The 14,901-nt window shown below is 54.3% G+C and overlaps 1 protein-coding gene across 2 annotated transcripts in view; it reads right to left on the reverse strand.

The window, feature by feature from the left end:
- Positions 1-14,901, reverse strand: part of OPHN1 (oligophrenin 1) — a 161,055-nt gene that overhangs the window by 135,202 nt on the left and 10,952 nt on the right. For both annotated transcript variants that reach the window (XM_086850957.1, XM_086850956.1), the window contains exons 2-4: positions 11,125-11,220; positions 7,089-7,150; positions 5,560-5,631 (exon numbers count right to left, since the gene is read on the reverse strand). In XM_086850957.1, the coding sequence (XP_086707083.1) occupies positions 5,560-5,631; positions 7,089-7,150; positions 11,125-11,220 (230 nt within the window). The remainder of the gene's footprint in view (positions 1-5,559; positions 5,632-7,088; positions 7,151-11,124; positions 11,221-14,901) is intronic.

A 14,901-nucleotide genomic window follows, 5' to 3' on the forward strand; every position in this document is an offset into this window, starting at 1 on the left:
TTACTAAAATCAGGAAATTCCAGCCTGGCAGCAGCCTCTGTGCCAGGTCCAAGCAGTTGAGAGCTGGTGAACACACAGTGCAAGCATGTATGGGATGTCCAGATGTCTGTCTGGCTTCTGAAAGCTCAAGAAAGTGGGAAGCAGTTCCAGATTCCTGGGGAATTACTGGTATCTTTTGACATCTAGCTCCTGAAAGCCCTGAAATCCTCTTCTCTTGCCCCCACTCAGAAATGCATGGATAAGCAAACACAGCATACACCAGTGTCACCACAAACCAGAGCAGATGGACTCTGCCAGACTGCTGGCTATTGGGAATTTTCCTCATTAATTCAGTTAGTGACCACAGCTTCCCCTGCCTGAAGTTTTGCTTCCCCATTCCACTTGTATGGACTATTCCATCTGTCTGTCAGGATGTCCTGCAGCAGGATGCCTGGGGGCTCCCAAAACCCCTGGGCTCAGCACAGGTGGTTTCCAAAAACAGTAACAAACCTTCCTGCCAGCTGCTTTCCAGGGAAAAGGATTCTCACATGGCTGCAGTGAAAGCACAATTACCATGAGGAAATGGCACCAACCTGACTACCCCTGCTGATGTGTAACTGTCTGGAGCAGGGCAGGCTTAGCCCAGCAAACCTTTTCACCTCAGCAATTACATATTCTGCCCTGCAGACCCTGGAATTACAGGACAGCTGAAGGGAAGTGCATCCTCTGGAATCACCCCCTGCAGTATCAGGTACTGTGACTCCGTGTTAGCAGCCTCACATATCAGAACAGAGAGATCTACATCAAATCCAGAGGAGTAGAGTCCTCCAAGGGTGAATCCTAATTTAATCAGTGCAGCAACTGCGGGACTGAGGCCAGGAAGGATGATCAAAACAAACCACCACCCTCGTGACTAACTCCCTGATCAGCAAACCCAAACCCAGCGCAGTGAAAGCATTTGCAGACACAATTCCTGTGTCTGTAAGGTCAAACTCCTGGGCTGTCTGTGCCATTAATGCCCCATCTCATGCAGCCAGGAACTTGCCTTGTTTCCATTTCCTTAATGAGGGGCCTCCAAACCCCAAAGCCACAGAAGTGCAGGGAAGCAGAGCTGTGGGGCTGCAGGCACAGCTCTCCTGTGGCCACCTCCTCACGTCTCAGAGGAGAGGGCTGTGCCAGCAGCAGGGCCTGAGACTGAAAAGCAGGTGCTGCCATGGAAAGCTAGCTCCAAGCCCAACCAAGAGCTCCACTGTCTCCACCAAGGTGGCATGCAGAGGGGTGGTGGCAGCACAGGGATGGTGCTGTCCCTGTTCCTCAGCAGAGCTGTGGGGGAGCAGCTGAAGGTGCAGCAGGAATGGGGCTGGAGCCCACTCCAGGAGTCCTCCCCTGCCTCTCACCACCAGCAAGGAGCACAGCTAGGGTGACCCAGCTGCCCCCACCCTGTGGAGATGCCACAAGGGAAGACAGCCACACTCCAGGCCAGAGCTGGGACCAACCTCTCCTGCTCTCCATCTGGGAGAGCACCTGCTCACCTGCACCAGGAGCTGTGGCAAGGGGCAAGGGAACAGGATGGGATGGGCAGGGGGATGTACCTCTGCATGCAGCAGCCTGGGAGCAGGTGGCTCCTGCCTTGTCCCCAGGAGGGGTGACATTGCTGTGGGAGGCTGTGGTGCCCGTACAGATGGCCACAAGAACCCATGGAGGAGGCCACAAGCTGTGTGAGGCTGTTGTGCCCACACAGATGGCCACAGGACGCCACAGCCTGCAGCTACAGAGAGACCACAAAGCACCAGGCAGCAGCTCACCACCAGCTGGTGGGCAGCTCCCTGTGGGGAGACTTGGTGTGTTCTGAGGAAGAGGGGTCACCTCTGCTCAGGGAAAGACTGGTGAAGAGAAAGGAAGAGCCTGGGAGAGCAGTGGAACTCCTGCAGCAGGAGCTGGGAAGGCAGGCTCACTCCTTTGGGGAGAGCCTCCTCCTCTGCCAGCGCCCGCAGCACGCAGGGGCACACGGCTGCACTGGGGACATGGAGCACTGAGCTCTTCCTGGGGATTGAAGGCACTGGGAATGATGTCCAAGATGGACCTATGTGCTACAGGACCACAGTGCAGCATGCTGTTTTGGGCCTCTAAGAGGGAGCTTGCCAATCATTCCCACTTTGGCTAATTAACATATAACTGAACAGCAGAAGAATGACCTGCAAATCCTTCTGAGTTGGCTGCTGAACAGAGCAAGCCAAGACAAAAAAAACAACACAAAAAAATCACCCAGACTGAAGCACAATCTGGAAACATGAGCACAAATTAGTTCCTCATGAATATTCAGCAAAGGGCTGCACCACGTTCCCATTAAGGGTTTGCCAAGTCCAAGAGCCACCCACCTTCCCTCTACTGCTCACGGGGGCAACCGAGCAGATCCCACCGAGTGCAGGCAGGTGGGTTGCAAAAACCCTGCAAAGCTGGAAGCTTTGACAGGCACTGCTGTGCCCAGGAATGAGCAGGAGCCCGTGGGACAGCTCTGGCTGCTCTGTGTGTGCTGGGTCCTGCCTGCACCCCGACAGCTGCCGGCACTGGGGTGACACCAGAGCCCTTCGGCAGCTTCGGGTCCAGCTCACCACGGGGAAAGGGGCAAAAGGACTTGCCAAAATTCCTCCTTAACCATTAGTTGTTAATTAGGATCCTCCGAAATTCCCATCTTCAGAGAGGTGGCGTGAGTGGCAAGTGAGAAGCCCAGCTCAAGGGCCACTTCTCCTCTCCATAAGGAATTAAACACACTTTTCCTGCTGGGAGTCCCCATCTCCATCCACACATGAGGGGTTTGGGTGCAAGAGCAGTGGATGGAGGATCACCATAGCTCATTTTTATGAGGCATCAGTAGTTAATTCAGAAACAGGTTTCTAAAAAGTTGAGGGGTGTAGAAAGAGCAGTTCTATCAAAGCACACTCAGTTCATCCTGGCATTTTTCCTTCAGCCACTTGCTTTCTCTCAAATGCTTTCACTGCTTTCTCTCCCTCCTTAGGCCCTGCTCCCAGAGATGAAAGCAAATAGAAGTTATTATGCTCCCTTTCTTTTAAAATTGTAATTAATGAAATTAATAACATAATTAACTAAGACCTTTTAGGAATATGTAATCTCCTATGGAAGAAATTTTGATGAACACTGCAGCTATTCAGCATCCTCTTGCCATTGCAGTACATCCAAACAAGCTTTTCCCTCTGATTTTTTTGGTTTGCTTTGTGTTGTTTTTTTAAAAGCTGTCTCCTTCCAAGTGAAACTGGAATTAAACTTTTCTACCCAAATCCTCCTCGACTCAGTAAGTGTGGCCAGGCTCTTCCCAAAGTGTCCCAGCCCCATAGCATGGAGCTGAGGCCCAAGGCTATGGAGAGGGAGGGATGGGAGCTCCATATGCACCAGCTCCTTTCCACACTCACCCCCTGCCATGAGTGCCAGAGCTGGGAAATGGGTCAGCTCAGGGGGTCCCAGAGCCTCCCTCTTATCTGTGATGTGGCACATCACAGCACAGCAAGAACAGAGACCCCATGGGGCTGTGGCAGAGGGAGTGGCTGGAGCAGGTCCCAGTGACAGCCCAGGGCTGCCCTGTGTGAGAGCACACCCTCCCCTCCCGAGGAGACTCCATTTGTCCCAGGAGAACGGCTGAATGCAGACTCAGATGTGTTGGTCAGACTGGCTGTGCTCCAGCCAGAGGCATCACAAAGCCCCAATTCAAGGGCTCTTCCTATTTGGCTCCAGCAGCTCGCAAAGGGAACAGAAAACATCTCACAGAAGGCGACGCTGCCAAAATACGGAAACTAAGCAGAGGGCACAAATTCTCTGTGTCATGTCTCCAGCCTGTTCCACAGCCCAGCCTCAGCCTCTGCTCCTGGTGCAGATCAGGAGCACAGGGTGCTGCCAGGCCCAGCAGCGATGGGAGGAACCCACACTGACAGAGCACCGCTGTGAGGAGCCTCATTTGTACTTCCCACCTCCTGCTGCCAGCTGGGGATGAGCTGGAGATGCTTTGCAGGCTGGTAGGTGAAGGCAGGCTCTGTGCCCCAGGTGACACCTGACAGTGCAGCCCCCCAGCAGTGTGGCATAGGCTCCTGGTGGGGAAACGTCGGAGCTGAGGACAAGGGGGAGGAGTGGCTGGGGCTCGCTCCCAAACTCGCACCCTCTCAAGGCTTTGGGGTGGCGCTGGGGCCAGTGGTACCTCCCTGCGGGCACACTGTGATCCTGGCATGGTGCAAGGTGCTGCCCTGTGAGCTCCTGCATGGAGCACAGCACAGCCCCCTTCCCACCGTGGTGCCCTGGCACCTCTGCAGTTCATATTCCTCACGAGAAACAAAATCCCAAACCAAACTACATCGGCTGAGCCACCTGCAACAGCCCTCTGCCCTCTGCCACCTCTCCAGCTGCTCTGAGCAGTGTCCTGCCACTGTCACCACCCTGTGCTTCCACCTGAGCGTCCTGCCCATCCACAGGGAGCCAGGAGGGGCTGCAGGCTAGGTGAACCTGTGTCAGTGCTGGGGCCATGGCACCAGCCCTGCTGAGATCTGTGTCCACCCCCTGGGCACGGCCACTGCAGCCAGGACACGGGCACACGGCCAGCAGCTCGGTTCTGGGGGCACAGCATGCTCTGGGCTGGGGCAAAGTGGCCCTTACACACCTTAAGGGCTCTCTGGGAAGAAAACAGCCCGAGGGACACACGAGCAGGGGTCACCTCTGCCATGCTCGTGGCTGTAAGCTCTTCAGAGGGTTCCACACACCAGCCCTCAGGTCATGGCAAAGGGCAGGAGGGCCATCAAGTATCTCCTCTCAAACCCTGTATTTATTAAATGTCAAAGCCTCCAGATGGGCTGGGCTGAATCCAAGCCTCAAGTGTTCTCCAAAACATCTCCATTTCGGAGCTGGGTCAGAGCCAGCCCCATTTTAAGCTGCCGCTGAGTAACATGGAACCTGGACTTCTTGATAGCAGACAAGGGAAAAATGATCTTTTGCGCTCCACATGTGCAGGATTTGCTTTTTATTGCTTGTTTCTTTAAAAGTTTGGTCCATCTGAAAGACTCATTAGATACTTTATGTAAATATTTCATAACAAAAGCCCTATGACTATAATCAGGTTCTGCCTGCTGGCCTCTCCTGCTTCCCCTCCTTCCCTTTTTCCCTCCTTGCCTTCCTCCCTCCCACTCTACTGCACTCTTCTCTGCAGAAAGTATTTTATTCTCAACAGCACTGACTGAACAAAGGGGAGAGGAGAGAAAGCAGCAAGGAAGATCTCCTGGCTGAAACAAGCACTCCTTGCTCAGGACAGAGGCGGTGCTGGAATTGGGCCAGGAGAGAACCCAAAGAATTCAGGAAAAGACTTTGGAGCCTCTTATGATTGAAAAATCAGACTAAAAGTCACAGCACGAACCCTCATGCCAGCAGCTGAAAGCCAGCATTGAACAGGGAGTTTCTGAGTGCCTGAAGTCAGAATGCAGCAGAGCAACTGTCTGCTTGTTAAAAACAACAGGAGGAAAATCTGAATTCAAACACAGTAACAGAAAACAAATCTGTTTACATTGAAAACAAACAAACAAGCCCTACCTTGGTGAATCCTATCTGCTCCTTCCGGAAGTTTTCCAAAGGTTTGATCAGCAAATCACTCGCATTCTGTACCTACAGTGCAAAGAAAAAGCATTTTAATTGCAGGATGCTGATCAATTTTCTCCTAAACAGAGGCTGAACAGGGCTAGAAGCCAAGAACTCTGAGATTTTAATGTTTTTGACTGGAATCTTCTCTGCCTGTAGGTGAATTCACTTAAGCCATGTGTACCTGCTCTTCCCCATTGGTAACAGAGCAAACCCCAACCATGTCCCAGGAGGCTTTGGTGCATCCTGTAATTGATAGGGGGTGTCCCCAGCCCTCATCCAACAAGGCTGCTCTCAAATAAAGGATGGACTTGCCTTAATTCAGCCAGAAGGCTACCTGTCACAGGAACAGCCAGGGGAAAGGGAAAGCCTGCCTGTGTCTCTTCCACTCCTGTCTCATGTTGGAGAAATGCTTTCCTGGGTGGTGCTCTGCACACCACTACCATGAATCCACGTGAAATCTCATCCCAGTTTGTATCCCTGGCTCCAGCTCCAGCCTGGCACTGGGACCAGCTTGCTGTCTCCTCCCATCCCCACTTCCCTGACAGGCTCTGCCCCAAGCTCCAGGGAAGGGAGAGGGGAAGAGAAGGGGACAGGACACCACACAGCCACAGCCCTTCAGGGAATTTAAAGCTGATGGACACAATGAGTGTGAAACCTCCTGAGGGAGCTGCTGTAAAACAGAACTGGTCCCACAAGTAGAGGGCAAAAACCACCAACTTTGAAAATTGGGCAGTGCCCATAATCCCTGAAACAATACCTTCCACTGCTTCCCCCACTGCCAAAGGAGCCACTATACCTGGGATGTAATTAATAATAAAGAAATATCTCAGTGCCTTCCTAGTTTCCTGCTGTACCTTGCCTGCCCATGGACCCTCTGGTGCAGCCTGGCAGGAGCTCCTGCTGCTGCACGAGGCAGGGGAACGCAGAGCCAAGCAGCACATTCCTGGCACGCTGTAAGCTCTCCACTGAGCCTAACTTTCATGTTTTTCCTGGACTTAGGAGTGAAGTGGGAAGCCAGCACTGGCTCTGGAGGAGCCCTGGAGAGGCTGTCAGAGGGCACATGGCAGCAGGATGGCATTACATTGTACTGCAGGGGCTGGACCAGCACAGATGGGCTCAGGGACACCTGCCATCCTGCACCCAGCAAAAACTGAGCAAAAACACTTATTCTTTAACCCTTGGTTTCACCACAGAAGCAGCTGCTGAGCTGCCTGCACACAGTGCTGCCCCTCCAGCTGCAGGGCCTGGGGCTCTGTGCCTGCCTGTTCTGCCTGGGAGAGCCACAGCCCCTCACACCTGGTGCCAGCCCCATGCTCAGGGCCCATGGCCATGGGACCAGGGACCAGATGAGTACAAAGCACAATCCCTGTGCTCCCAGCTTCCCTGTGATGAGAAGCCTCACACCACACACATGCTGCTGTGGCTGGGATTTGGCATTCAGCTGTGCCAGGAATGACAGAGCCCAGTTCCCATCTCCTTACCATCATGGACCTCTCCAGCTCCACTTCGTGCAGCAGCTCTGCAAACTCCTTAAAGGACTCAGCTGTAAGGAAAGGAGAGCCTGGTCAGCAGAGCTGGGATGTGGCACCAGAGTGTGGGACACATGTCAGGACACCCCAGTGTGGCTGCACCCCCAGCAGGGCCATCTAAAGGCTGGCAAAACAAACAAGAAGAGGTGGCCCCTTTCAGCAGGAGCTGTGTGAGGCAGTGCCAGGTGCAGGCTGGCCCTGAGGGGTATTTATTTATGCAAGGGAGAGGAGGGTCTCCTACCCAGGGCAATGAAGGAGTGAAGGCCCTGGGAAGGTAGGAGGATGTTAATTAGCTTTTATTAGAAACTGTGTTATAGAGATTGCAATACAGGCGCAGAGAAGGGGCAAATGAAGGGAAAGGTCAAACAGGGGGAAGGGGAGCTGCCATCCCCAGGGCCTGCAGCAGGACAGGCTCCCACAGTGGGAGCTGTGGGCAGGACAGGGCTGCCTGGACTGGCACCTCTCTCCCAGGAAGAGCTGCAGGTGCTTGCCAGGACCAGGACAAGTGTGTCAAATGAAAATGACCTGTGATTCGGCATTTAGCTGTCAAAGATCAGCACCAGGAAGTGGGGAAGCACAAAGTCCATGTACAGAAGGAAAGGCAGCAGGTGTAGACATGGTCACAGACACTGATACCACTCCCCAAAATGTTGGATGTGAAACAAAAAGATCTCATTGATAAGCAGTTGGAAGTCCAACTACAATAAAAACAGCATGAAACCTTTCCTTTAACAAACTGAAATAAGAATAATTTAGCCTGGGGAAATAAAAGACTAGGTGGGAGTAGCTGACCACACACCAAGGGGGAACATGCAGCCCCTCTCTCTGCCCGTCAAAGGAGAACTTGGGAAGGTGCTGGGTTTGTGACAGGGGAGGAAACCTCAGCAGCAGAGCATTGACAGTGCCAAGCCAAACTCCCATCTCTCCAGGCTGCAAGGCAAGGCTGGGCAGACACCTGCCCATGCAGGTAGTGTGGCTGTGTGCTGGATGCCTGGGGAAACAACCTGATCACCCCAGTGCACCTGGGAACTACCTGGGAGTTAGCTGGGAAAGTTTCCCACAGTTCCAGCCTGCTCAGCACAGCGTGGGACAGGTCTGGTGGGTCCCAGGCTCCCTCTTGCCCTGGTGGGAACAGCCCAGAGTGGTTCTGTCACACCCCAGAGTTCTGCAGTTCAGACCCTCCCTCCCTGCAGCACGCTGGGCTGGGCAGGGAGCACACGGGGGGCACAGCAGGTGTACAGCAAGGCAGGCACAGGATTAGCTTGTCCCACAGGTCAGGGAGAGGATGCTCCTGTGCTCTCTGTGCAAGCTGAGCGCCCTCTCCCCTCATCCACAGCAGCACCTTGGCAGAGGTACCTGTCCTGCTAAAATCCAGCATGAGGATTCATTCTGCAGCCGCCGAGACACACAAAAGGGAACGACTGCAGCCTCGTGACACGGGCCCTCAGCTGGCAGTGGCACAACAGACCTTCCTGATGAGTCAGGGACTTCTGAGCTCTCTCCTCCACTGAGGGCTCCAGCACCAGCAATGCAATGGCTCTGCAGCTCATGGCGCTCACGCCCAGGGCCACACGTGGCTGTCACTGTGGCTCCCCAGGACAAGGAGTACACGGACACCAGGGGCCTGGGCCAGGAAAAGAATTATCACAGGGAGAAAGAGAATCCAGCCCCAAGCTTACAGGGAATATGTCAGTGCCTAAAACGTTGCCTAGCTGTTTTTTCCCCTTTGCTCTACAGGAAGAGCCCAGGAACATGTTTCCTGGCTCCAGTCACAGAGCAGCTCACTGAGTTTGACCCTGCACCACACACAAGGCTCAGATCCTGCTGGCAGCCCAGCAGTGCCTGGGAGCAGCGGGGTGGATCTGTGCTACTGGCCTGGGTCAGAATTTGCCAGCCCTTGCAGGGCAGTTTGGAGCAGGAGGGCCACCAGCAGCCACAACCTGCACACCCACACCTGGAAATGGCAGAGTGACTCTGCTAGGCAGCCAGAAGCATTCCAGGAAGGTCCTTACAGCCAGAGTTCCTGTGCCTGGGAGGGAAGAACATGAAATCCCATTTCACTGCCCCTTTCATCTCTGCAGGAGCTGCTGATTTGGCTCCTGTGGGACGACAGTGGAGGAGCTGCAGGAGGGAGCACAGGAGGGGCTGCAGCTGTGGGGTAACACAAGTGCATCCATGATCTTTCCCATGCCCAGGGGAAGGTGCTGCTCACCACAGACAACATCAGCCCAGTGTCCTGACTGCCACCTGCAGCGTCCCCGCTGTCACCCGCTCGGGTGCCGGGCTGCTCTGAGCCCACACAACCAGAGAGCAGCGTGACTTTAGCTCTATTTACAAGCCAAACACGTTCTCTTGCAGCGCATAAGAAGTGCCTGTAAGTGTTCTGCTTCACTCCCATATCCTGCACATCAAGTGAGCTCTGCACTCCCACGCAGATCCCTGGCACCCAGGCAGGAGATGGAAGCTGCTGCAGAGATGTCAACGCCCCACTGCTGTGTCAGGAATAAGGAAGCCTCAACCCCTGCAGGCACACCAGGGCTTGGGTGGGAGGAGGAACACAGCCCAGGCTTCTTCACAGGGAAACTGGGAACCTCTACTTGAAGAAGCAAAACAAATACTCCCCAGCAAAACTGAAGGGAAACATACTCCTTTCACTGCGGAGGATTTTACATCTGCTGGGATCTCTTCTTGCTCTCCCTCATCCCACAGTCCCTTTATTCAACCTCTGTCATTCCCAGCAGCATTGCTTGGTCGTTGGAGCTCTGTCCCTTCCAGCCAAGAGGAGGGACACTCCTTTCCTTGCATGGCTGTTTGCCTCAGACCCCTCAGCTCCCAGGAGGGGCATTTACATGGCAGAGTTCTCCCCGCCCTGACCCACATGTGTTTGGAAGCTCAGCACCTCTGCTGCCGTTAGATTTGACTCATTTCCAGCGGGTTTCACCCAGAGACCTTCCATAAAGCAAACAAGCCTTGGAAGGACAGGCTGCAATCTGCTTCACGTGGCTTTAAATACAACAGCCCAAGGAACAGGCTCTACTTCCTTCCCTTTCTGACAGCAGCTGAGAGATCTGACACCAGCAATGTCACAAGGCTGCCACTCTTCAACTGCTGCCTGACAAAAGCTGGTTTTCCTTTTTTTCCCTTTTATGTGCAGCCCTTGGGAGTAGCCTGGAAAAGACCCTGTTCCCTGTGTCCCACCCCATGAATGCCCTGAGAGCCTATGGGCAGCCCCAGCCCCTCAGCCCAGGCAAGTGGCCCAAGTGTTTTGTCTGATGGGGCAGGGTCAGAACCTTGGGGGCTGAGGATCCCCTGTTGTCCCTCCTGCAGCCCCTGTCACCCCTGCAGGGTGTGCCAAGAGCAGATCCATGTGACATGTGTGGGGTTTGGGGCATTAAGGCCGTTTGGGTCAGCCCCCAGGCTGTGGATGCTGAGTGACTCCCAAAGCTGTGTCGTGGGAGGGCAGGGATGTAAGGAGGCTCCAGGATCACTAATCCCCGAGCAGATGTGCAGGGAGCAGCCCTGCAAGGCTGCCTAGGGAACAGCCAGCCATTGTTTCCCATTTGAGACACATCCAGCAATCCTTTTTCCCAGCAGTTTGCAGCCTGGTGCCTTTGCAGGGCAGCGTGGGGCAGCTTGTTCCTGTGAGGCCCTTCCAGCACAGCAAAGGCAGCTCTGGGAGCAGCACCCGCTGGGCTCCACTGCAGCACTGGGAAGAGGGGCTGGCTGGGAGGGCAGCACCACACTGCCTCCTCCCCAGCACCTGGCAGCACGGAGCAGGCCCAGAGCCATGGAAAACCTCTGCAAATTGTCCGCTGAATTGGGAATGTGAAACTCGACCCGTGACTGCTCGACTTCATAAAATAAGCTCTGGAAGAGCTGCCTGGAACCTGGCTCCTGAGGCTGCTCAAAAACCATCAGGCAGGCTAATTCCTAGAGAGGAAGACTGTTCCAGTTACTGGAAGCCTGCTTCAAAAAGCAGAGAACTCACCAATATTGATCTCATCATCCGTTAGTGTGTCACCGATGAAGTCGAACTGGAAGGACTGCAGAGTCTGGGAGAACTTCTGCACCGCTGAGGAGTATCCTGGAAAAGGACAGAGCAATCAGCTGGGGGTTTCTGCAGTTGTTCTACAGAGGCTGCACATCTTAGGAATTTATTCTGAATGGAACAAGACCACAGGAAGGTCGTTATGAAAATCCATAGGCATTGGGAATTTCAGCCCTGCAGAAAATGCTGCAGCATTAATAACCCTCAGAGGCTGCAGAGAGCATTGGATTTGGGTTTTTTCTCTCTCTGAAAAAGCCTCTGCAGCACTAATGGATGCACCACACGGTACAATGACTGATCGATGGCCTTGTGTCCAGCCACATACAGGAAGGGACACTGACACACTTCCCTGCAGGAAGACATTCAGGAGCTACTCAGGGCTCTGTGTGCACCAGCACAGCTCCTTGGAGCACAGGGGCCGTCAGACAGGCTGGCCACTGTTCACAGGAATCGTTTCATAATATGGGAGAAAAATCTGTAGAGTCAGAAAATAAATGTGAGGAAAAAGGCAGGACTAAAAATAGCTGTCCCTCTGTGGGGTCACGGACACAGACAGGCCCTGAGGGAAGGACAGTGCCATGGAGCACAGAGCACAGCCAGGAGGTTCAGCTGGGCTTGCCTGGGCACCCACAGATGGCCCTGGGACCTGCTGCTCCCGCTGGTGAGGAACAGTCCGGGCTAGAAGCAAAGAAATTGCCTGATGTTTTCTGTGGCTCAGTCCAAATTATTTTTGGAACTTCCAGAGACGTTTCTGGCCCAAAGGATGCTTTGTGTCTTTGCACCCTGTGTGGCTGGACGGCGCCTGCTGGCATTGGCAGAGGGGCCCTGGGACGTGACAGTGACACCACAACAGAGCCTGACCCAGGGCCAGCGGGGACAGCACACTCACTGGATTGACAACATCATCCTGCACAAAGCTGCAACAGTTCCTGAGGTACAAACAGAAGGAGGCTGCACTCACCTGACCTCAGAGAGTAGCATGTAGGCGACAAAAGGAAAAGCAAAGGAATAATGTTAGACTCTGATTTATACTGCTATTTTCTCTAATTTGGGACTCCAGCTATAGACATAGGCCCAGGCTGGACTCTTTTGCTGCAGTGCACCGAGATGGCACTTTTAGAAATTCATGAAATTACCGTTGTAATTCAAGAAATTACAATTACATTACATGTGATGGCACAGACATTGACAGGTAACCAGCACCCACCACTGCTGCCAAACCAGCACCATGATTGCTGCATATAGGAACTTGGTGTACATGGATGGGGTTTTTTTATTTGAAAATAAAACTTAAAAGTGTGGTGGCAATCATGGGATGTTCTGAAATGCTACTGTGAAGGAGAGTGAAAAATTGGACAACATTGAAATGGATGTTGGGGAAAAGACATCAAGTGGCCTTTGTGGGATACTGGCAGGTCCCCAGACTGCCCTGCTTTCACTGTGCCCAGGTCAGGAGCTCCTGACCCTCCCCAGGGTCCCTGGGCAGGCAGGGGTGGGGGCACTGCTGGGTCCCCGGTGCAGGCTCAGAGTGCAGCCCCTGCTTCTCCCTCAAAAGCCTCGTTCAGCAGCTCCCTCCGATGGGTCAAACCTTTGCTCCTGAATGGGCAGATTCAGGCCTGAATGTCGCTATTTAGCCCCAGCTGCCAGGGGCTGGAGCACGTAAATGGGTGAACTCTCGCACAGAACGATGTCATTGACTTGATGGAAAACCTCAGCAAATAATTCCCCCTCAGTCCCCCAGTGCTCGCTCAGGCCAGGCCGGAGGCTCATTCAGCCCTCGCTCAGGGGAATCTTTGTTCATCCCCCTGCAAATCCCCGTCCCTGACGCTGCTGTAGCCCCATCCAGCTCCTCCCCTGCTGCTGGCCAAAGGTGATTTTCAATCCCTCCTTCCAAACACCCCTCCCAGCCCAGTGTGTGTCCTTGAGCCCCTCTGAAAGCAGCAGCACCCCCAGCCAGCACCCGTCTCCGTCCGTCCATCCATCCATCCATCCATCCATCCATCCATCCATCCATCCATCCCCTCCATGGGGGCAGGTGACAGGGCACCACGGCTCTGGTGGTCCTGTGAGCCAGGAGCACAGCAGCACACACAGGTCCCACAGGTGGTACCTGGCAGGGACAGAGGATCTCCATGTGCCATGTGTCCCTGTCAGCCCAGAGGAGAAGGAGGGAGAGAGGGAGAGGGGGTGTGAGCCCACACCATGTGTGCCTGGCAGGCTCTGGAGGAGCTCTTAATGGAAACCAGGCTTCTCCAGACCAACACAACTCAACTCCCACACGTAGCAAGCCTTGGCTGAACATCGGCTCCTGACAGAGCTCCTGTGTGCATGCACGGGACAGCATCGCTGCTGCTGCGGCACTGCCACAGCTCTGGGGGGTGACAGGGACACAGCACAGGGCTCACTGACTGCTGGCACCAGGGGACAGCTCTGGCGGGTGACAGGGACACAGCACAGGGCTCACTGACTGCTGGCACCAGGGGACAGCTCTGGGGGGTGACAGGGACAAAGCACAGGGCTCAATGACTGCTGGCACCAGGGGACAGCTCTGGGTTGTGACAGGGACACAGCACAGGGCTCACTGCCTGCTGGCAGCAGGGGAACAGAGGATGTCCCCACCCGGGGGCTGTGTCCCTGCAGGGCCCAGCACCAGGCTCTGAGGCACAGAATCGGTGTCAGCGCTCAGAGACACTCAGTAGGACATTGCCCCTTCCCCTGGTGGCACACAAATGGCAGGGTGGTGATATCAGCAATGAGGCAGGGAAGGGGGACCAGGGGGAAAGGGATAAGCCATGGCCACAGGAAAGAGGCTTGACCACAGGAAGGAGCCAGCAGGAAGCGATTTGCTGTGTGGAAAAACGGGGCTCCATCCCACGCTGGGGGAGATAAGCCCGTATTCTCCCTTGTTTTAAGCGTCAGAAATGTTTTCCCTCACAACACAAACACAAAGGAGCCAAAGGCTCCTGCTCTGCACCCCCAGAGCCGGGCAGGAGGGAGAGGCAGCTGCAGGGCCTGTCCTGCTCCCCCAGCACCAGGACACAAGGATCAAGGAATAATGCCATGCTCCAAGCTGGAATATCCCTGTGAACAACACGCCAAGGCTCAGCACTCGGCACTACCCCAACAACCCTGCCTGCTCAGCCTGTTTCTATGGAAACACACCAAAATGAATTTGATCAAGAGTCCTCAAGGACTCCTCTCCCTTCCAGCCAGAGGAAGCGATGCCAAGTTTCACCATTTGTGGTTACAATAATTTACTCTTCCAGTCAAAATGAAGTTCCATCCCTGCACAGAGTGGCCCTGGGCGGACTGCAGGGCAGGAGCACCAGTGCCAGCCGTGCTGGCCCCAGGGGGCACACAGAGAACTTGGGGCTGCTTCATGTGTGGACAAACACACCTGCAGAACCAGCAGCTCTGGAAGGATGTGCCTCACAGCCTGCTCAGTAAGGACCTACAATTCTCATTTCAACCTTTGACAGCAACCACAGGTAACTAAAAACCACAAGCAAAAAAGCTCTGCTACCGCTGCAAAAGCCACAGGTCTCTGACAAAACACAAGCACAAGCTGAGCCCCAAACCAGGCAGTGCTGCTGCTTTTTCCTCCAGTGCTTAGAATTTAAACCAGAAGGAAACCATCACCACAGAAGAGAACCATGAGGGAACAGGGTGAGCAGACACGGCGAGAGAATGGGGCACAGAGGTGCTGCTCAAGGGTCT

The sequence above is a fragment of the Cyanistes caeruleus genome, chromosome 14, assembly GCF_971803275.1.
Source record: "Cyanistes caeruleus chromosome 14, bCyaCae1.hap1.1, whole genome shotgun sequence".
NCBI lineage: Eukaryota > Metazoa > Chordata > Aves > Passeriformes > Paridae > Cyanistes > Cyanistes caeruleus.